General features: G+C 39.9%; 1 protein-coding gene across 1 annotated transcript in view; it reads left to right on the top strand.

Annotated features, from left to right (window-relative positions):
* Positions 1-22,933, top strand: part of GRAMD1A (GRAM domain containing 1A) — a 1,293,980-nt gene that overhangs the window by 752,179 nt on the left and 518,868 nt on the right. The window contains exon 4 of the mRNA XM_044079359.1: positions 286-370. Within this exon, the coding sequence (XP_043935294.1) occupies positions 286-370 (85 nt within the window). The remainder of the gene's footprint in view (positions 1-285; positions 371-22,933) is intronic.

Consider the following 22,933-nt stretch of genomic DNA (forward strand, 5'->3'; position numbering starts at 1 on the left):
TTAGCTTTTTGCAACTTGTTTTTCTTCTTGGAATGAGCCAGTTATGAAATCGGCCTTGGAGCATTTTATCAGCTTGTACTCAAATCAACCTGGGAATAAAGTGCAGTACAGTGAAACAGACTGTTGTAGCCCTTGGAGGTTACAGAACTTTGTGCTCTAGCTATCTCTGCCCTGCTGTGCTGAGGCTGTACAGGAGAATAAATGTCAGAAATGCAGCAGAATGAGCGAAAGGTAAGCGTACCCTTCATTACCGAGACGCCTAGTAATGTAGATTTTTATTTACAGGTCCTTAGCCCGACCTACAAACAAAGAAATGAGGACTTCAGGAAGATATTTAAGAAGCTTCCAGAAACTGAAAGACTTATAGTTGGTGAGTACAATCCTTGGCTATTCCAAGTTTACAGTACTTGTGTGTTCTTTAATTGCATCCTTGTTCCATGCCTGCAGCTAAAGATCCAGTTCTAAAGTGAGAAATAGTTTATTTTGATAAGCATGCAGAGTAGTTGACATTTTTTATTTTCATTTTTTTTTCTGTGTGTACATGTGTTTGTCTATTTCCATGTCCAGCTTGTCCATACAGCCTTTTGAAGTTGCAAACTAACTTTAACTTTGAGCCCCCAGTTCACAGGACCGCCCAGCAGCGTGGATTGAAGAACATAATTGTAATGTAAAGTCACACTGGTGTATAGCATATTTTGCAGCTGTCCCTTCATACATGACTCCTGCAGTTTCTAAAAGGCAGAAACTCTCCTACGTGAGCAGCCCTTCTCTGTCTGGCACCACATTGTTTTACTTTTACTCAGTTTTACTTTACACGAAAACTAGCTGCATGTTGTATAGTCATGTTGTTATAATACTGGTCACTTTTGTGTTGTGGTGCGTATTCCTTCTACTTGCAGAAACATAGTAATAAGTGTCTGGTTTATCAGTAATTGGGCCTGCATTATGCCTACTGTCTGTCAACTGGCTGAAGCAGTTTCACTCCTCTTCTTATTTATCCTATTTATCCATCCAGCTTTGGACTTCATCTTTTTTAAAAAAAAAATGGCTCTGTTTGTAAGAGACGTGTCCTGGTATTTGTGTAGTGCTGCTGTCTACAGGAGTCATCAGAGAAGGTTTCATGTAGCCCTATGACTCCTTCTACATTTTTTGCAAACTCCGTCAGAACAAGGTAGGCTACTTTGCAAAGATTTCCTAGTGATGGTTGGAATCAGAGAGGCATATCCCTTACTTGAGGTACTAGTTGCACAGTGTTATATTCCTTACTTCAACCCCTTTAGTGCCACACATAGAAAATATCACTGCTGTATGTTCATTCAGTTTGCATTTAGGCAGTGATGAGCAGTGGGTATTGAATCCACAGACAGCATGCAGATTCATAGAAAGGAAGGGAAGCTTGCACCTGCTGTTAGTAGATGTTGTAGTCACAGTGGTCAGCCTCCAGTGAGTCATGTTGTACATACAGCACTCTGGGGAGAGCAGGACTTTACCTACATACCATGGCTCAAGAAATGCTCCTGTAAATGCACTAATGTTACACTGCACTTGGAACACTCATCGATGTTGAGAGAGAAGCCATGTCTGTAGCCTTCTGATTCAGCAACATCCCCAACACTTCTCATTTCAGCAGTGCCCTTTCCCAAAGGTACGACAGTAGGAAAGCTTTTCTTTGGTTCTAAGACTTAGTGAAGAATGTTTAATCCCATCATTTAGCAGAACTAAATTATTTACATAAGATCTCTCTCCTTTTTTTCCTTTAGATTTCTAGCAGCAGATTGTACTGAATCTTAGAGTTAATGTTTCCCTTCTGCTGAAAGTCCTTTACCCTGTCCTGACAGGCTCATCTTGTCTTTCTTATCTAGATATTTTTCTTATGTTTTGTACATGGTGCCTTGCGATTTGGCTGCTGATTGCAAACTGTACAGCCAGCTTACCTGCCAAGCAAACAAATAAACAAGTAAAACTAAGAAGAGATTGTAGTACATCGTCTCTAATCCTGGTTTTGCATCTCATCTTCCCCTACCAGTAATGCATGCCCATGTAAAAATGTAGATGTACGGTGTTGTAAGAAGTTGTACACTTGATATTGCAGTGAAACTGTGTTTGGTTTCACCCAGCTGTGAAAATGTTGGCCTAGGTTTTATGGAAGAAAGACTCTGCGAGTATGGTGCATTTTACACAGTAATTTTATTGTAGCTGTTCCGTAAACAAGGGACACTATTGCTTCAGATTTAATCTTTGGATTTTTCTTTTAGTCATGCTTAAGTAATTCAAATCCGTAGCAATATCCCATGTGCTGTCTAACATCTTGGCACTTGACAGAAACTGCATGCTTTACAGATATAGTCTATAGCTCTTAACTCTGGGCAGAAGTCCACAAAAATGTATATCTCTCACGTGATTAGCAAGCCTTTTTACATTGTGTTTCTGCTTTTTAGCTTTTTCCCACAAGTTTCTGTTAGTTCTTTTGTACTGTGATGCTAAGCGGATGAGAGTTTAACAGTACGGAAACATTGTAGAAATTCTTGTTTAGGAAAATATGAATCTCTGTCCCACTGCACTTAACCCAAATAAAACCTAACTGAATCATTATAATTGGCTGCTTTAATGTAACATCTTTTGTATTGCTATTTTTTTGGCCCTCTTTTTTTCTGTGCCTTATTTACAGACTTGATTGTTGCTTAAATGCCATGCGGTGTTTGCTTATACCAACTGACTCATCTCTGAAAACAAGTCAGTGTTTTTCCTAGTGTATTTACCTCATCAGTAGCCCAGCTGGATTCATTGTCATTACATTCTGGCTTTAAAAGTGGCAGCCTCTCTCATCCTCTTCCATACAAATTCACCATTGTTTTCAGTCCTAAGGGATTTACTACAAGCTAGCTCTGAATCCTTGAGTGGACTTCAGCTTGAGTTGTAGCTGCTAAGGAAACTCACTGCCTCACCATGTGAGAAAGGGCTTGTAGTGCATGAAGTGCCATTGTTATGCTCAAATATTCATTAAATGACATCCTGGTTAAGAGCTACTTGTGCAAGAGCCTACATTAATGTAGCTTAGAAGGCTGCTTAACAATTAAGCACCCTTTAAGCCGTTGACATAGTGTGTGGCACTATAGTAGTGCTGAATCAGGGTGTTATATTTGAATGTAAATAACATAAGCAGTACAATAAATGGGTTAGTTTCAGTTCAGTTTCTTTCTGCTGTCTACACTCAGTAAAATGTGTTTCGGAACCATTTGCTTCTGTTACACATGGAATATGTATAAATTTATAGCAGATGTTCTTCGTGTTTCACTGCTGCAGTCCTAACCATTGGGTTAGCCATGGTGTGGTAGCCTTCAGTCGGTCCGAATACCAGAGTCAAGGTTTTGTGTGTTGGCTGCTGTCGCTTACTGACTGACGTCAGGTTGTCCACGCTATAAAGGAGAGCAGGCGATGCCATTACCTTAGTCTTTCTTGCTGTGGAGCCCGTAGCAGAAGCAATTCGCAACAGTGCTCGTCGTCTGTTTTCAGATTTTGAACTTCAGCTGAAAAGGTCTAAAGCTAAGTACCCCATTGGGGATCCTTGCTTTTTCTTGCACTAACCAATGTTTGAAAAACTCAATAACTGTTTTGCCTGTGGAAAGCAAATACTACACCGAGGCTTCCATTCTTACTGTGTCACTTGCTTAGGCCTAGATCATGATGTACCCCACTGTCGGTTCTGTGCCCTCTTTAATGCTAGAACTATTCATCATAATGCTCTGTTTGTAGTCAGATATTTTCATCTTCCGTCTCCGATTACCAATATGGCGTCCATCAGTCAGCAAACCGCAGATCTTCCAAAAGTAAAGATAAGAATAGAGACAGACCGCATAAGGCAAAGCCTTTCGACGACACCACCGCTAAAAGTGTTGTCAGTTCTTCGGAATTCAGTGAGGTGCTTTTGCAGCCCCTGATGCCCAACTCTATTACTTCACATGCCTCTACTGAGACCCTTTCGGAGTCCTGTATGCCACAGAAAACTGCATTTTCTAACCAGCCTTCGGCTGTCTCTGCCCCGGTTGGGTCTGGAGCTGCTACGCAGGCACCGGCTTCTGAGGATACCGCTTGTGCTTCAGAATTCACTCCAAGGCCTTTGCACTCTGTTCTGACTAACACACCGATAGCACCGAGGGATACTCTTCAGGCCAGACTTAGAGCTAGTCCAAAGAAAACAGCAAAAAGTCTCCATTCCACTACTCCTATCCCTCCTCAAACTAAAATGCTTAAAATGGCGGAGGATCTTATCACTTTCATCTGGGGTAATCAGGCCACACCAGCCAAAAGGAGAAGGGAACCTTCTCCAGACATCCTGTCGGATTTAGACTCAGAGGGATTTGACTCCTCTGTTTTTGAAGAGGAAAATCTTCTTACTGCATATGAAGACTCAGATGCAGAAGAATCTATTCCTGCTGCATCACCTCTGGAGGACTTTTCCTTTGGAGAAAACCTCCGCACCCTCAGGGAATACTTCCAGTGGGAATCAACGGATTTCCATCAATCCAAGAAAAGACTAAGAGAGTTTCTGGACCTACTCCAGCACAGGCCTCTGATCATCCCACCCATCTTGGAGGTGGTAGATGATGTTTACCAAGAATCTAGCATTACCCCTGACACCCTTCCACCTGCCCCCAGAAGACCTGACAGATGCTACTGGGTACCTGACTCACATAAATTCCTCTACAGAAATCCTATAGCAGATCTAGAGGTGATTACTCAGGGACCTGACTGAGTTAAGGCTACCTCTGCAAAGAATCCTACTCCCTCAGACAAAGAATCCAGGGCCCTGGACAGATTGGGTAAAAAAGTATATACCTCTGCCACTTTAACTATAAGGGCTGTCAACTGTCAGTTCCATATGTTAAAATATCAACAGCACACTTTGGAACTTTTGAAACAGAAAATTTCTGCTTTTCCAGATTTTGCCAACAATAAAGAGATAGCAGAATTACTGCACTCTTCATCTCAGGTGGCAAAGCACTCTTTGCACTGTGGATTTGATTCCCTAGAAGCTTCTAGCAGGGCAGCAGTGGCAGGATCTGTTATCAGAAGACATGCATGGCTGAAGGAACAACCTCTCCGTGATCATGTCAAAGCTAAAGTCATAGATGCACCTCTTGACAAAGACCGCTTGTTCGGACAGAAAACTGAAGAGGTACTTAAAAAGATGGAAGACAAAGCAAAATCGATGCAGACTGTTAAAGACTTTCTTCAAGTACAGCCTCCTTGGTTCAGCAGAAATTTTCCCTCTGAACATTGCAGAACACCTAACATACCAAACAGGAAGGCACACGGCAAATCCCCTAGGGACAGACCCACCGGGGACCAAAACTCAGGGCCAGCATAGAACAAAACAGTGCCCCCCCCCCCATTCACTAGAGCAGAGAGTTCAAAAGCAACCCTGTATGGAAAAAAACTCTCAATGACTCCGTTTCCCATCTCTGCCTGCCTCCACCACACCAAAAGCTAGGGGGAAGGATATCTCTATGCAGAGAAAATTGGAACTCTATAACAAAAGATCAGTGGGTCTTAAAAATCATTGCTCAGAGGTATAAATTCAATTTCCAAGAACTACCACCTCCAAGAGGGTACCCAGACCTACCTCCAAACCAGTGTGCAGAAGAACTAAACCAAGTGCAAAACCTAATATCCCTAGGGGCAGTAGAACCTGTACCTCCAGAACAAGTTGCAAAAGAATTGTATTCCAGACTATTCCTTGTTCCCAGGAAAGAGGGGATTTGGTGTCCCATCCTGAACCTATCCTTTCTCAGTACCTTTTAGGTAATCCCAAAAATCAAAATGCTTATCTTACAGCACCTTCTATTAGTGCTGCCAAACAAAGCTTGGATGGTGACCTTAGACCTAAAGGATGTGTACCTGCAGATCCCAATAAGGGAATCATGCAGAAAATTCCTGCACTTCAGAGCAGGATCACTACAATTTCAATTCTCTGCTTTGCCCTTTGGCTTATCTACTGCTCCCAGGGTATTCACCAAATTGCTTGCTCCTGCCATTGCCTTTTGCAGGCAAAACAGTGTACAGATTTACCCTTACCTGGACGACTGTCTCATCCAGGCAGACTGCAAGGAACTGCTCCTGCAGCACCTCTCATTTGTAAAAACCCTACTCACCTCTCTGGGGTTCACTATCAGTGAAAGGAAACGGACACCTACCAGGATAAAAATATTTCTGGGAGCCTTACTAGACACAGAACAGCAAATGGCCTTTCTGTCCCCAGAAAAAGTTTCGTACCAAAATACTTCACTGCTCTGGCCTCCCAAACCCAGCTTTCTGCCAGGAAATTCCTACAAGCTCTAGGGTACATAGCCTTATGCATCCTCCCGGTACCTCTGGCCAGACTACACAGGAGGAAAATTCAGTGGCACCTAAAGAACCTGTGGTGTCAACATTCACAACCTCTGGACACCTCCCTGCCTGTGATCCCTTGCATAAGATCCAAGTTCCTCTGGTGGGCCTGTGCTCTGAACAAGAGACATCCATTCACTCTCTGTCCATCAGACCAGACCATAACTACAGATGCTTCGAACATAGCCTGGGGCACCCACCTAGAAGGCAGATGCACCCAATGTCTCTGGGATGCACAAATACTACCCTGCACTTCAACCAAAAGGAAATGATGGCAGTACAAAACACTCTGGCATCCTTCAAACCCTACCTCAAACCAGGGGTTCTTCTCATAAAAACAGATAACACCACAGTCATGTGGTACATCAGCAAACAGGGAGGGATTCAGTCTTACCCCCTGCGCAGACTAGCCATGAACCTGTGGCTAGCAGCCTCATCCACAGGACTGCATCTTATAGCACAATACCTAACGGGCATCAACAACACCCTGGCAGACCACCTAAGCAGAAACCTGCTGGACCCACATGAATGGCAGATCCACAGAGACATTTTTCTGCAAATTACCCACACATGGGGAACCCCCCAGGTGGACCTCTTTGCCTCTCATTTAAATCACCAAGTACAGAAATTCTGCACCAGGGAGTACCATCACCTGGCCTGGAAGGTCAATGCCCTGAACTTCCGTTGGAGTACCCTCTTTGTGTATGTATTCCCACCCCTACCTCTCATTCCAAAAGTACTAATCAAGATAAGGGAGAAAAAACCAAGAGCAATACTTATTGCCCCAGATTGGCCCAGACAGCATTGGTACCCATTGCTGCACAGCCTATCTCACCAGCCTCCCTGGCAGCTACCTCTGATACCTCACCTGCTATCCTGGGGGGAACAATGCTCCACCCAGACCTTCAGACACTCAAGCTCTCAGCATGGCTTATTATACCAAAACCAACAAAGAATCTATGCTAAGCAGACAAGTCCTTGACATCCTCACAGAAGCCAGAAGGTCCATCACCAGAAAATTTTACGCTGGAAAATGGAAAAGATTCTGCTCCTGGAGCCAGTCAAAGGGGAAGACATTCATCTGCCCTCCATTCCTCTTATTGTAGATTGTCTTGCTGAGCTTCTTAATAAAGGTCTCTCCTTCTCTTCCATAAAGGTCCATGCCTGTGCCATCTCAGCACACTTTGATACAGAACAGCCATTGTTCTCCCACCCTCTTATCAAACAATTCCTTGGAGGACCCTGTAATGTCAGGCCTCCCAGAAGACAGCCCACCCCAGCCTGGGACCTGAACTATGTTTTAGAAAAGCTTACTCTGCCTCGCTTTGAGCTTGCAGCATCCTCAGAACTAAAGTACTTCTCTTGGAAGACTGCCTTTCTCCTGGCTATTACTTCAGCCAGGAGAGTGTTAGAGCTTCAGGCCTTAATGACCTTTGAGACATTTATCATCTTCCATGCAGACAGGGGCTCCCTGAGAACCACTCCTGCCTTCACGCCAAAGGTGGTTTCGGATGTTACCCTCAACCAGGCCATCCACCTGCCCACCTTCTTCCCTAACCCTCAGAACAAGGGGGAAAGGATATTGCATTCTTTGGATGTGCACAGGCAACTCAGATTTTATCTGGATCATACAAAGACATTCAGAAAACTGACCATCTCTTGGTCAGCTTTAAAACAGGGGCACAGGGGAAACCAATATCCAAACAGACCATTTCCAAATGGATAGCACTCTGCATACAATTTTGCTACTCCTTGCATGGAAAAAACACCCCCATCAGAATCCGTTCAACTAGGGCAACCTCTACTTCCACAGCATTCCTTAGAGGGGTACCCACCAAGGACATCCTGGAAGTTGCCACATGGACTTCAGTCCACACCTTCACCAAACATTACCATCTGAACCTATTCTCAAAAGCTAGGGCTGGGTTTGCCTCTGTAATTCTGCAGGGCATGCTCACCCAGTTTTAAGTTTCTGTTAACCTTCCACCCTTCTCCTTAGCTTTGGGAATCTTCCAAATGGTTATGACTGCAGCATTGAAACACTACGAACATAGTACAGTTGTGTACACTTACCATAAATGTAGATATTCAAGTGTATTCACTGCTGCAGTCATGCTTTCCCTCCCTTCTTCCCCCAATATCTGCTTTCCTTAGAGAGAGACACATGTTTCTGTGGGGGTCTCTGACTCCGGACTACTAATAATTGTTAAAATTGGACTTCTTTGGTTGGTTAAGACAAGAAAAACTGAGGTAATGGCGTCTCCTGCTCTCCTTTATAGCTTGGGCGACCTGACGTCAGCCAGCAAGTGACAGCAGCCAACGCACAAAACCTTGACTCTGGTATTCAGCCTGACTGAGGGCTACCACAGCATGGATAACACACTGGTTAGGACTGCAGCAATGAGAACACTCAAACATGTATATTTATTGTGAGTGTACATGTAACAGACAAATCTCCATGCACTAAAAGGAATTATGATCGGATTGCCAATCGTAACTTGAAATTATGTGGATGTCAAGCTTCACCTCGTGAGTGCACTTCTTGGCAGCCATGTCGTTAACACATAATAACTAGGTTGTGATCAGTGACCCGATCATAATCCTCTGTGTTATGTATGTCTGCAGCACTGTTAAAACATCTGCCGCTGCTGCTGATGGAGCTGTGTCCATATAGTGTTGCTTTGGAGGAATCTGAGATGCCAGGTCCAAGTGAAACTCTTTGATGGCTTCCCGAGATCTCACAAGCTAGCGGTTTAACTGGTAAATGTACAGAACAAGTGGGAGTTTGTGCTGTCACTTTTTAGACCTCCAGTTATGTTTTTCTTGTAGTCATTCATGTGAGACACAAGGGCAGTGATCCCTGTGACTGTCACAGATATTTATTGAACTGGTTGCTACATAACATTCCCAGTTAATAAACATTTGTGGATAATTTGTGTAACAGACTTAAAAAGTGCTGCACTGTAATTGTTATTGTAGTTACAGCTTTGCTTTCTCAATTTTTTTTATTTTTCAAATACATTTGAATGAATTCCATAGTATTTATACATAACATCTTAAATAACTATGTACACTATTTATATTAGCCTGACACTATAACAGATCTTGATGTATACAGTTACTTTATAAGTATGTCCAATCCATTATTAGTGTGTCTGATCAATTATTCTATAGTGGCAATCAATGATGAGACTTTTCCCCAAGGGTTTAGTTAGTGCTTTTCTGGTTCATGTAGCTTTGTTACAATACACCCGCCATTTTTGAAATTTCGTACTGGTTTTAGATGAGCCTTGAGTGAAAGTAATACCTGATTTATTGCATTGTGAAGAAAAAGCAACTGCAGACGTCTAAAATATATTGCCACGTTCATGTCATTTTCATATTTTCTGTCTCCAGAATGACTGTCAGATTTTTACCAGTACACTACAGGGAACCTGTCCTTTAAAACCATTCAGCACAATGTTGTAGCATTTTTTTTTTTTTTTTTTTTTACAAATAACATTTGTTACACTACTTTGCCCTGACTGTGTAAATTTGAATAAATCTGCAGGAAAGAAATGTAAGATGTATGAAGTATTGAATGAATTAGAAAACTAAACATTTTTCTGACAAGGTAAGGCATACAGTGAGGTTGTTAGTGTAGGAGGTAGCACTGTATAACAAAAGGATATGTATGGGTTTGGAATCAAAACAAACAAATATTTGTCAAGGCCAAGTGAGTAATTGCATATTGAAAAGCTGATGAAATATAAAGTGGGCATGTACATGTAATGAAGCCAATAAATGCCGTGTAAAGAGGAAACAGAGTGATGTAACCAAAGAAGGTTGTATCACTGGTTATGAGAAGTTACAGAGAAGGGCTACATAGATGAGCATTTAGAGCAAACAACTTTTACATTCATGTCATTTAAAACAGGATGATTTGAAAATTGGGTGCATATACAAATGATAGCTCAGCGTGTAATGAAAGTCTGGCTAAAGAAATGCAGGTGCTTGCACACTCACAGAAGTACTTAGAAAAATACACATGCACACACACCTGTGGCTGCTTTCACATGCAAGGTTGGAAAGAGTTTACAAAAATACTAACTTTCTGCACACTTGTAATAGACAGAAATCCTCTCAGTCTTAAATTGCTAGAAAGTCTAAATACTGGGGGAAAACAGAATTTAAAAAAAAAAAAAAAAAAAAAAAAAAACGAACAAAAAAGTCACCTCCCCTTTATGTAATGGGACGAAGCACAGATTTGCACCATCCAGCCTGTATGTAGTATGTGAGTAGACCATTCCTTGTGCTCTAGGAGCCTTTGAAAGAAATTTGGATGTTGTAAGCTTGCCACAGTTATTTAATCATGGTAGCTACAGCAAAAGCAGGCTTTAACTCTAGCATTGTTTAATGTGTCGGTTTAATAGTGTGTGGTTAGAAGCATGTTTGCAGAAATATAGAAACCTACAAACCTGTATACATAAATGTTGCACATACAGATACACAGTACCTGTAGTTCATTTGCTTTGTTTGTTCATCCATTCATTTTAATATGTTTACTGGAGTAGAGACTCATTTTCATGGACCATTTCAGACACTGTTTATTAGTACATACTCAAAAAGTATAAAATAATATGATACAAATGCAGTGTTGTGCTAGTTACTTATAAAAGTAATAAGTTACTTTTCAATGAAAGTAATATATTACTATTACTTACTACATTTCTAAAAAAATAATAATATATTACTATTACTAGTTACTAACTAAAGTAGCACATTACTTTTATGTAAGTATAGTTCATCATAAGATCATATGATCATAAGTGGTTATTAGGCTAATTGTCCAAGGGTCCTTACAAGCCTAGCCAAATTTACCCTTGACCATGATCAGCACCTATTGCTCCTATTCAAGAGGGACACAGGTGGAACCCCCAGGGTGAATTTATGGTTACCCATTCAGTCGTCCAGATTGCGTTTGAAGAGGGCCAATGAGGTGCTCTGATGTGAAGTGAGAGTCTAGGCCAAAGGTGTGGTAACTTCTGAGAGACAAATCTGTCCCTCCAGCAGGTTCTTTTGATGTCACCTACCAGGTTTAGGCCCTTAGAGAGAGTAACCCGTCCGCCATTTGACTTGCGGATGTGCAGCATTTCCAATAAAGCAGGATTAGAAATTGCCTTATATGCAAGGCAGAAATCACTTCTGAGTAGTCTGTATGGAACAGAATAAAGAGAAAAGTGATTTCAGTTGATCCACATGGGTTAGTTGCTGAAGACCTTGAATTTTCCTTGTGAGGAACCTTTGTGATGTCCTTCAAGGATGCAACTGCAGTCCTGACATATGGGTTGTCCTGCCTCAGGCAGCCCTTTGGTCGGCCGGATTCCAAAGTCTGGGTCCGACGTCGGCTGATTTCACCCTTTCCCCTACGTCAGAGCGCCTGGGGTATAAAAAAGTCAGCCGACGCCATCTTCTTCAGTCTTTCTTGCCGCGCGGCGCCCGAAATCATGCCGTCGGAGCTTCCAACAGCGCATTTACCTAAAAAACGGAAGGATAAGGACTGACGTCCACGGTCTCGGCCGACACCACGCTTAGGCCTACCGCGAGTGTCTCAGTCTCTTCTGAGACTGTTTCACAACCACTACAGACCGACGACACCGCCCCACCGGTTACTTCGGTACCGGAGGCCAGCTCGGTGCCGGTTTCTGTTCTCCCCTCTGAGACCGAAGCCCAGGATATTTCTAACACCATTTCAGTGGATAAGACTACTCCAGCACGCGGGGCTGCCAGGCATGACTTTGGCACCAGTCATTTGTTTGTGTAAGACTTTCCTGAAGGATGTTGTCATGTTGGAGGTGAATTCCCCTATTTTGACTGTATGGGTTCTATCAGTTAGCCAGTTCACAACCCACCTTACCATGTATGGGTTGATATCTAGCTGGGAGAGTTTGTCAGTGATGTCTGAGTGAGGAATAGTGTCAAATATCTTGGTTAAGTCTAGGTAGGCTGTCTGCACAGATTTCTCCTTGTCCAGGGCCCTGGTGTCTGTCTCAAAGAAGTCCACCAGGTTTAACAGGCTTGATCTCCCCTTGCCAGTCCAAACTAAGTAGGATCTAGTGTTTGGAGATTACCTTTGTCTTTGTTGATGATGTCCGTGAAGATTCTTATCATGGCCTTGCAGTTAAGGCTAGACAAGCTAATAGGTGTTTAGTTCCCAGGGTCAGTAGAAATGCCACTTTTGTGCAAGGGGATAGTGATGGTTGTTTTCCATTCAGCTGGGACAAAGCCAGTGCTTAGACTGTGATTATAAAGAGTACCCAATGGTGATGCTAATTCTTGTTTGAGCCCATGTAGGATGCAGCATGGGATGTTATCAGGTCCCATTGATGCTGTGTTTTTGGCCTTAGAGAGGGTGTTTACAACCTGCTGTTTAGACATACAAGTTAGGGGACAGATGGTAGGGATGTCATAAGGTTCATGTGACGGGAACTAGGAAGTGAAGTTTTCACCAAACCTGTCAGCTAACAGGTTGGCTGTGTCCACTGGCTCAGTATATATTTTAACATTAACTACCAGTTTGGTGCAAATCTGGGCCTTACCTTTTAGGTTACGGATGTAACTAAAGAGTGCCTTATGGCTGCCCTTTGTTGAGGAAGCTAACTTGGATTTGAAGTTTGCCTTGGAGGACTTCACAAGAAGTCTTATGCACTTATTTAAGCTGAGGAGGGAGTGTCTCCAGTTTAGAGCTTGCTCCTTTTTACTCAGACAGCAGTTTCTTCATTTTACTGTAAAGCCTGCAAATGGCAGTTGTCCACCAGGCAGGTTTGCTCTTCTTTGAAGAGCTTGTTTTGGTCCTAACAGGTGCAGGTGAGTCATTGCAGTTATATGCTTGTATAGGGCATTGTTGTATAGTTACCGATTCTGTCTGAGGGGGGATGTGCAGTGAAGCTATTTATAGCATCCCATAAGATGTTATAATCTGATTTGGAGAAGTTTTTTTAGTCTAGTTGCTGCTGGGGGAGGTGATAGTTACTTCAAATGAGACTGATTTGTGGTTGGATCTCACCAGGGATGAACTCACAATGGGGGTGCTACAGTGGTCTCCCATATTTGTAAGCACCAGATCTAGGATGTTGGTGCCGCTAGTGGGGGTGTCAACCAGCTGGTCCAGGGCATTAGAATTGACAAAGTTGAGGAACCTTTGGGCAGGTGAGTTTGAACACAAATTATTCACCCAGTCAGTGCTAGAGTAGTTAAAGTCACCCAAAACCATGGTGTTCAGATGTATCTTGATAGACTCAAGTTGATCCAAATAAGCAGAGCGGGTGTCCTGATTCATGGAGGGGGTTCTCTAGCTGGCAGTGACTTGAGTAGGTTTCCTACCAACATTTAATTGCACCTGAAGTATCTCTTGGGCATCATACTGTTTGACCAGTCTGGAGGTGTATTTATATTTGATGAATATTGATACATCGCCTCTTTTAGTTTTCTTGCTTTCAGTTTGTGGTCTGAATGTGTAGAAGGAGGTGTAACCTGGTATGGCTGGGGTGCTGTCCACAGTGCTGAACCAGGTCTCTGTGACTGCACAAATGTCTACATCCTCCAGGGAGAGGACTGCTTCCAGTGAGTGCAGTTTCATGTTAAGACTTCTAGTGTTTAGCAGCATGACAGTGAGGTTGTATTTGGTTGGTATGTTTACGTCAGGAGTTTTGTTCTTGTGACACTGCCTAAAAAGGCACTATGTTGGTGGCAAGAGCCTTAGCCAGTAGCTGAAATCCCATCTCTGGCTAAGCATTGAGGTCTGTCGATCTTGTCATCCTAGGCTGACAGATACTGCATCCCCTTAGAATGACATCAGAACTAAGCCACATATTAAAGTCAGTCATTTTCTTTTTGTATTGAGGCATCATTATACATGAAGATAAAATGCTGCTTAAGGCTAGCGACATACCTGCCTGAGACACATAGTCCAAGAGCTCACTCCTGTATCTCTTCATATAGTCACCAACTGTGAGTCATAACAGTACATATTGTTGAGAGACTTTAGTGCATGTGTGATATGGTGGATCCTGACACCTGACAGACAGCTGACAGTGACCTTTTCCTTATCCAGTCTGGTGAGAGAGACATCTGGGTATCTCACAATGGAGTTACGTATGATAGATATGTTAGGTTTAGTGTTTAGCTTTATGGGCTTGACAGGTGAGACACTGGTGCATGAGCTATTGCGTGTATTGTGTTCTGCAGAGGAAGTATTATGCGTAGCATGCTTGTGTATGGGAGGTCTCTGGTGTTTAGTTAAGTTTCTGGCGAGGACCTCCGCATATGTAGGTGTGTACGATGTGGGTTTGGGTGGAGTAGGTGTGCATGCTGACAACCCACTCAGTGTCAGATGTACTGATATGCATGTGATAGAACATGGATTCAGTTTTTTTTATAGTTGCATCTCTCACATGTTGGGTTTGCATGGACTAGAAGTAGAGGGTTGTCTGTGTACATCAGACAATTGCTACACTGGCTCAGAAATGCGCATGTCGACCAAGCTGGCTGTAGAAATTGTGGGAAATTGTCCATCCATAGTGCTAGCAAAATTTATATGGTCAGAAACAGGAATATGGCAGGAAAAGGGGTCACACGTAAGAATAACTAATGAGCGATGTGTGTTAGTACCTCAGAGGCTAGGCTTAGTGCTACAGTAATCATCCCTAGAAGATGGAGCAGGAAAAACACACAAACCTATAAAGAATCAACTTAACAGATAGAACCTGGACCACCAGGAGCAAAAAAGCCACAACTTTAGTGAACAGTTTTATTTTTCCTTTCGTCCCCAAAGAGACGACTTCTGAATAAAACCCATTCATCAAATTAACCTTTTTATACAAAGATATAGTCAATTACACTGTCAATTGTTCCTAATTAAACAATCAATTGATAAGTGAATCAAATAACAATATGAATAAAAGTAAAAAAAAGCAAATATTAAACATCCAGTAAAAAACATTCTAAAATAAAAAAATCCATACCAACAACAAATTAATTTTTACCTTATTTTTTTTTTAAAAAAACACTTAATAGTATCATTCATTCCTGGTGGCTTGTCCACCCCTGATTTTAGCTACCAGATGGTTTTCCTTTGTTCTGCTCGATCTCTGTAACACCCTCCTCTAATATTCCTGGGCACTTGTTCTAAAATATTAAACAAATTTTTTTTATGATCCAAACATTTAAGGGTATGCTTAAACAATGCATTATTGTAATTTTTTTCTCTTAATGGAGTAAAGATGTTCTTTATTCGTTTATTTAAACACCAAGTAGACATTCCTACATAAAAATCCCTACAGGATGAACAAACTGCTATGTAAACTGTCCCTTGGGTATTACAGTTGTAAACTCCAACAATGGGAGTGGTTGTGTCCAAATGGGGCAACTCTACAAAAGGGCTTTCCAAAATATATCTGCATATGGTACAATAAACACACTTCTACATCCCCTTGTCTTTCCCACTAATACCTAATGGAATGTCACAATAGTTTTCTGTTTGCAAACACAGTTTCAAATTATAACTGTTTTTATAGGTAAATTTAGGTTTATCACCTGTAACACTTATTAAATCTGAGTTCCCCTTAAGAATATTCCAATTCCTGTTAATGACTGAAGCAATACTTTTTCTATCAGTGGACATATCAAGACAACAGGATATGTCATACCTATTGGCCATAACCTTATTTTCCAGAAGACAATATTGGTTGAAAATCTGTACTTCTATGTTTTCTAATATCATCTGACAAATTCAACAACAAATTATGTTTATGACCCCTTTCTAAAAGCAATTCAGTAATAAGACTAATCTCCTGTTCAAACGTACGGTCATCAGTCATCATTCTGGATGCATGTATAAACTGGCCTTTTGGAATATTATTTTTCATAAATGTGGGATGGTTACTAGAGTAATGTAAGTAACCGTTAACAAAGGTATTTTCCTATAAACTTCACTATTACATTTAAAATTTAATTTATCCCACTTAATAGTAACATCCAGAAAATTGCCCTCAAGGCCAACGTTTCCTAAGGAGAACTTTAGAAATTTAGACTCTTGGTTAATAATATTTACTAGTTCTTGAACTTATTCTGCATTTCCATCCAAGACAGTAAATCGTCTACTTATCTAACATAAAAACTACCTTACATGTAGAAAAAACAGGTTTCAAAACTATTTGTTCGCATCAGCCAAGAGGAATGTTAGCATAAGCAGGGGCAGCTGCAGACCCCTTAGCTACCCCCTTTAATTGCTTGTAAATTTTCCTTTTGAACAAAAAATTATTATTATAAAGCATAAGATCTAAAATGTCACAACAGACACGAATGTCATCATCAGAAAAATGTGCTAAAAACTTAAATATTGTCTGACTTAATCAGTACTCTTGTCATGAGCTATGCTAGTAAAAAGTGAGTTTGTGTACCGTGAGCATCTAATTTTTTGTAGAATCAAACTCATAATTAAGAGTAAATGTTCTGAACTTATTGAAAAAAATCCCATGAGTCCTTTATAAAAAATTCCATTCGTTGGACCATGGGATTTAAAAAATTATCCAAAACCAGAGAAATTCCCTCCATAATAAAATAAGGAGATGAAACTGTAGGTCGAAAGGCAGGATTAGTTGGGCCCTTATAAATTTTAGAAATTCCAAATAAGGTTCCCAACAGCAGGTGATCAATTACCATAAATTAGTACATTTCTGGAGAGATATTACCACCCATTGAAAGTTCATAAAGCCGTGCCCACACTTTCTTATAACTTTCTTGCACATTAAATACTTCAGCAGGGAAATATTCTGATGTATTGCTCAACATGTGTTCCATTGCAGCAGGATACTTAGCCAGTTCCATGATCACCAAGTCCCTCCCTTATCGGCCTTCATAAATCTTAAGTGACTAAAACACTGAAGCTCTTTCAAAGCCAAACGCTGAGGCATAGTAAGACTATATATGATGAAATAGCATTACTATATTCTAACCTTCTAATTTCCTCCTCACAACAATTCTCAAAAACACTAATAGTGTTAGTTAAAGCTGGACAAAAAGTACTTGGCTTGCAGGACTTGTTTTTCTTATGTGCTGTATCAGAAAAAATAAAACTAAGATTCAGTTTACAACAAAACATTTTTAAATCTGTTAAGTCCCACTCGGGTTCATTCTTTTAGAAGGGACAAAATTTAAAACTGAAATGTGCTCATGAGTTAATGAACATTCACTCAAATGATAAATTTTACCACATTGTGCCAATAGTGTTTTTTTCAAGTCTGCATGTTCCCTTTCTTTTTTGTTCTTACAGACGTCTTCCATGAGCTGCTCTCACCCTCATTCTTTTGAGTAACACCATTCTTTAGGCAAGCTTCTAAAGGGCTCGTTTCAGCAGAATTAAAGGTTTATTCTGCTGGTAGTAGCAAAGGTAATTTGCTAATATCATCCTCATTTGTCAGACCCCTGTCAGCTACAATAGCACTATCTTGCCTAACTGACGTAATAGATGTTTGTACGGGTCTTAAGACATCTCGGTCATTCGTTGCTGATTCCTGATTGGCTGAGAGGTGACCTTGGTAACCAACATTGCTTCTGTTAGAATTAAAGGGCACAAGTGTTTCTTTAACATATGAAAATGAGTAAAAGTATTAGCGGTGTAATCCAAAACATCTCTTTGTAATTTTTTCATTTTCCTCATTACAAGGTTTTTCTGAAAGCTCTTAATATTTCCCAGCATCACAGAATAATCACCTTTCAAATTGGGCAATTTAACCATGAGTCTCTGAAAAGACTCCTCGACTCTTAGAATTTCTTCTCGGATCTCAGTGATCTGACTGCTGTTACAGGAAATGAGCAAATGTAGAAAGTCTAGTCCTGCCTTGGTGAAAAACAGGGCCAGTTCACTAAAAAATTAATCAGAAGACTTAACACCATTAAGACACTTAAAAAAATCGCAGACCTTTAGGCACTTAAGTCTACACATTTTTCAAAATATTTGATCTCAACCACTATAGCCCTATATTTTCTCAAAAGCTTCTCTAAGCTAGTCAGTAGTGTGCTAGATTCATTTTTTCCATCTTTTTCTTTTTCCTTGAACAGCTCAGGATCTCTAACAGGGCCAGCAAATGGATCGTAATTGCAGTCCAAAACTGCTTGGATATCTTTAAAATAGTTGTTAATGAGAATCTGAGAATTAACTTCACCCATGGTCTCGACAACTGTTACTTCACTTGGGCAATCAACAGAACTGACAGAACACAGTTTTTCTTTGGTAACACTTGGTTGATATAACTTCATTAAAACTTTGAGTCTTTTGCATATCGCTTGTAGAACATAGTAAAGAAGTAAGTAAATCCCCATCTCTAGTACTAGGGGTAAGATAAACAGAAACATCCATAAGTGGATCCTCGTTCAAACCAGCCATCGAGGGAAACACTGTACAACCAAGAACACGAAACGTCCCTGTTGTGACATTCCATTAGGTATTAGTGGGAAGGACAAGGGGATGTATAAGTGTTTTTTTTGTATCATATGTAGATATATTTTGGAAGGCCCTTTTGTAGAGTTGCCCCATTTGAAAAGAACCATTCTCATTGATGGAGTTTACAATTAGTAGCCAAGGGATAGTTTACATAGCAGTTTGTTCATCCTGTAGGGATTTTTACATAGGAATGTCTGTTAGGTGTGTAAATAAATGAATAAAGGACCATCTTTACTCCATTAAGAGCAAAAATCATAATACTGCATTGTTTAAGCATGCCCTTAAATGGTTGAATCATTAAAAATTTTTAGAACAAGTGCCCAAGAATATTAGGGGAGGGTGTTATAGAGATCGAATAGAACAAAGGGAAACCATCTGGCAGCTAAAATTAGGGGTGGACAAGCCACCAGGAATGAATGATACGATTAATATTAAGTGTTGTTTAAAACATAGAAGGTTAAAAATTAATTAGTTGTTAGTGTGGATTTTTTATTTTAGAATAGTTTTTACTGGATGTTAATATTTGCTGTTTTTTACTTGTATTCATATTTGATTCACTTGTCAATTGATTGTTTAATTATGGATAATTGAAAGTGTTTAATTATGGATAATTGAAAGTGTAATTGACTGTATCTTTGTATAAAAAGGTTTGTTTGATGAATGGGTTTATTCTGAAGAAGTCTCTTTGGGGACGAAAGTGATAATAAAGCTGTTTGTTCACTAAAACTGTGGCTTTTTTTGCTCCTGGTTGTCCAAGTTCTACCTGTTTAGTGGATTCTTTATTAGTTTGTGTTTTTCCTGCTCCATCTTGTGGGGATGTTTCGTGTTATTTGTTGTATATTGTGTTCCCCTTGATGACTTGTTTGAACGCGAATCCACTTATAGACATTTCTGTTTATCCTACCCCTAGTACTACAGATGAGGATTTACTTACTTACTTTAATAAGTTCTACAAATGATATGCAAAAGATTCTTAACATTTTACTGAAGTTATATCAACCAGGTGTTATCATGGAAAAACTGTTCTGTCAATTCTGTTGATGGCCCAAGTGAAGTAACAGTTGTTGAGGCCAGGGGTGAATTTAATTCTCAGATTATCATTAACAACTGATTTAAGGATATTTGAGCAGTTTTGGACTACAATTATGATCAATTTGCTGGTCCTGTTAGAGATCTGGGGCTGTTCAAAAAAAAGAAAAAGATGTAGAAGATGAAGCTAGAGCACTATTGACTAGTTTAGAGAAGCTTTTGAGAAAGTATAGGGCTGTACTGGTTGAGACCAAATATATTTTGAAAAATGTGTACACTTAAATGTTGTGCCTGAAGGTCTGCGATTTGTGTCCTAATGGTGTTGCATCTTCTGATGATTTAGTGAACTGACCCTGTTTTTCACCAAGGCAGGACTAGACTTTCTATGTTTGCTCATTTCCTGTAACAAGAGTTGGATCCCTGAGATCTGAGAAGAAATTCCAAAAGTCGAGGAGTCTTTTCAGAGAGTTATGGTTAAATTGGCAATTTGAAAGGTGATTATTCTGTCGTGCTGGTTAATACTGAGTGCATTGAGAAGAATCTTGTAATGAGGAAAATGAAATAATTACAAAGAGACATTTTGGATTACACCACTAATACTGCCTTTACTCATTTTTCATATGTTAAAGAAGCACAGGTCCCCTTTAATTCCGACAGAAGTGACGCTGGTTGCCAAGGTCACCTCTCAGCCAATCAGGAATCAATAACAAATGACTGAGGTGTCTTAAGACCCATACAGATGCTATTACATCAGTTAGGCAAGATGGCGCTGTTGTAGCTGACAGGGGTCTAACAAATGAGAGTGATGTTAGCAAATTACCTTTGCTACCACCAGCAGAAGAAACCTTTAATCCTGCTGAAACGACCCCTTTAGAAGCTCACCCAAAGAATGTTGTTACTAGAAAGAAAGAGAACAAGTGCAGCTCATGGAAGACGTCTGTAAGAAAAAAAAGAAAGGGAACATGCAGACTTGAAAAAAACACTATTGGGACAATGTGGTAAAATTTATAATTTGTCTGAATGTTTAACTCATGAAGACATTTCAGTTTTAAACTTAGGTTTGAATTTTGTCCCTTCTAAAAGAATGAACCTGAGTAGGACTTTATTAGATTTAAAAATGTTTTGTCGTAAACTGAATCTTAGTTTTATTTTTTGTGGTACATCACTTAAGAAAAAGAAGTTCTGCAAGCCAAGTACTTTTTATCCACCTTTAACTAACACTCTTAGTGTTTTTGTGAATTGTTGTGAGGAGAAAATTAGAAGTTTAGAACATAGTAAAGCTATTTCATCATATTATAATCTTACTATGTCTCGGAGTCTGGCTTTGAAAGAGCTTCATTGTTTTAGTCACCTAAGGTTCAAGAAGGCCGATAAGGGAGGGGGTTTGGTGATCATGGAACAGGCTAAGTATCTTGCTGCAGTGGAGCGCACATGTTGAGTAATACATCAGAATATTAACCTGTTGAAGTATTTAATGTGCAAGAAAGTGTGAGCACAGCTTTATGAAGTTTTAATGGATGATAATATCTCTCCAGAAATGTACGAATTTATGGTAATGTATGGTAATTGATCTCCTGATGTTGGGAACCTTATTTGGAATTCCTAAAATTCATAGGAACGTAACTAACCCTGCCTTCCAACCTATAGTTTCATCTCCTTATTTTGTTACGGAGGAAATTTCTCTGGTTTTGGATTATTTTTTAAATTCTATGGTCCAACAAATGGAATTTTTTATAAAGGACTCATGGGATATTTTGAATAAGTTCAGAACATTTACTCTTAATTATGAGTTTGATTCTACATAAAATTTGATGTTCATGGTTGACATAAGCTCGCTTTTTACTAGCATATGTCATGACAGTGGTATTGATTATGTCAGACAATAAGTTCTTTGGCCCATTTTTCTGATGGTGATATTCATGACTGTTGTGACCTTTTAGAGCTTATGCTTTATAATTTTTTTTGTTCAATAGGAAAGTTTGCAAGCAAGTAAAGGGGATAGCTATGGGATCTGCAGCTGCCTCTGCTTATGCTAACATTGTTCTTGGTTGGTAGGAACAAATAGTTTTGAAACCTGTTTCTTTTATATGTAAGGTAGTTTTTTATGTTGGATACATAGATGATTTATTTTTTGTCTTGGAAGGAAATGCAGCTCAAGTTCATGAACTAGTAAATATTAATAACCATGAGTCTGAATTTTTAAAAGTTCACCTTAGGAGACGTTGGCCTTGAGGTCAATTTTCTGGATGTTACTATTAAGTGGGATAAATTACATTTTAAATTTAATGGAATTGAACCGGAGGGCCTCTTGCTTTGAGGCAACAACGCTAACCACTGCATCACCGCAGCCCTTATCCCACATTTATGAAAAATAATATACGGTCATCAGTCATCATTCTGGATTCATGTGTAAACTGGCCTTTAGGAATATTATTTTTCATCCCACATTTATGAAAAATAATAATCCAAATGGCCAGTTTATACGTGCATCCAGAATGACAACTGATGACCGTACATTTCAACAGGAGATTAGTTTTACTACTGAATTTGTTTTAGAAAGAGGTTATAAACATAACTTGTTGAATTTGTCAGATGATATTAGAAAACATAGAAGTACAGATTTTCAACCAATATTGTCTTCTGGATTAGCACAAAAGGAAAATAAGGTTATGACCAGTAAGTATGACATATCCTGTTGTTTTGATATGTCCACAGATAGAAAAAAAATATTGTTTGTCATTAACAAGAATATGAATATTCTTAAGGAGGAACTCAAGTGTTATAGGCAATATACCTAAATTTACCTATAAAAACACAGTGTTTACAAACAGAAAGCTATTGTGACATTCCATTAGGTATTAGTGGGAAGGACAAGGGGATGTGTAAATGTGTTTTTTGTAGTATATGTAGATATATTTTGGAAGGCCTTTTTGTAGAGTTGCCCCATTTGGACAGCACCATTCCCATTGGTGGAGTTTACAATTGTAATACCCAAGGGATAGTTTGCATAGCAGTTTGTTCATCCTGTAGGGATTT

Source organism: Protopterus annectens, chromosome 8.part0 (genome assembly GCF_019279795.1).
Source record: "Protopterus annectens isolate FY-2018-M chromosome 8.part0, PAN1.0, whole genome shotgun sequence".
NCBI classification, from domain to species: Eukaryota; Metazoa; Chordata; order Ceratodontiformes; family Protopteridae; genus Protopterus; species Protopterus annectens.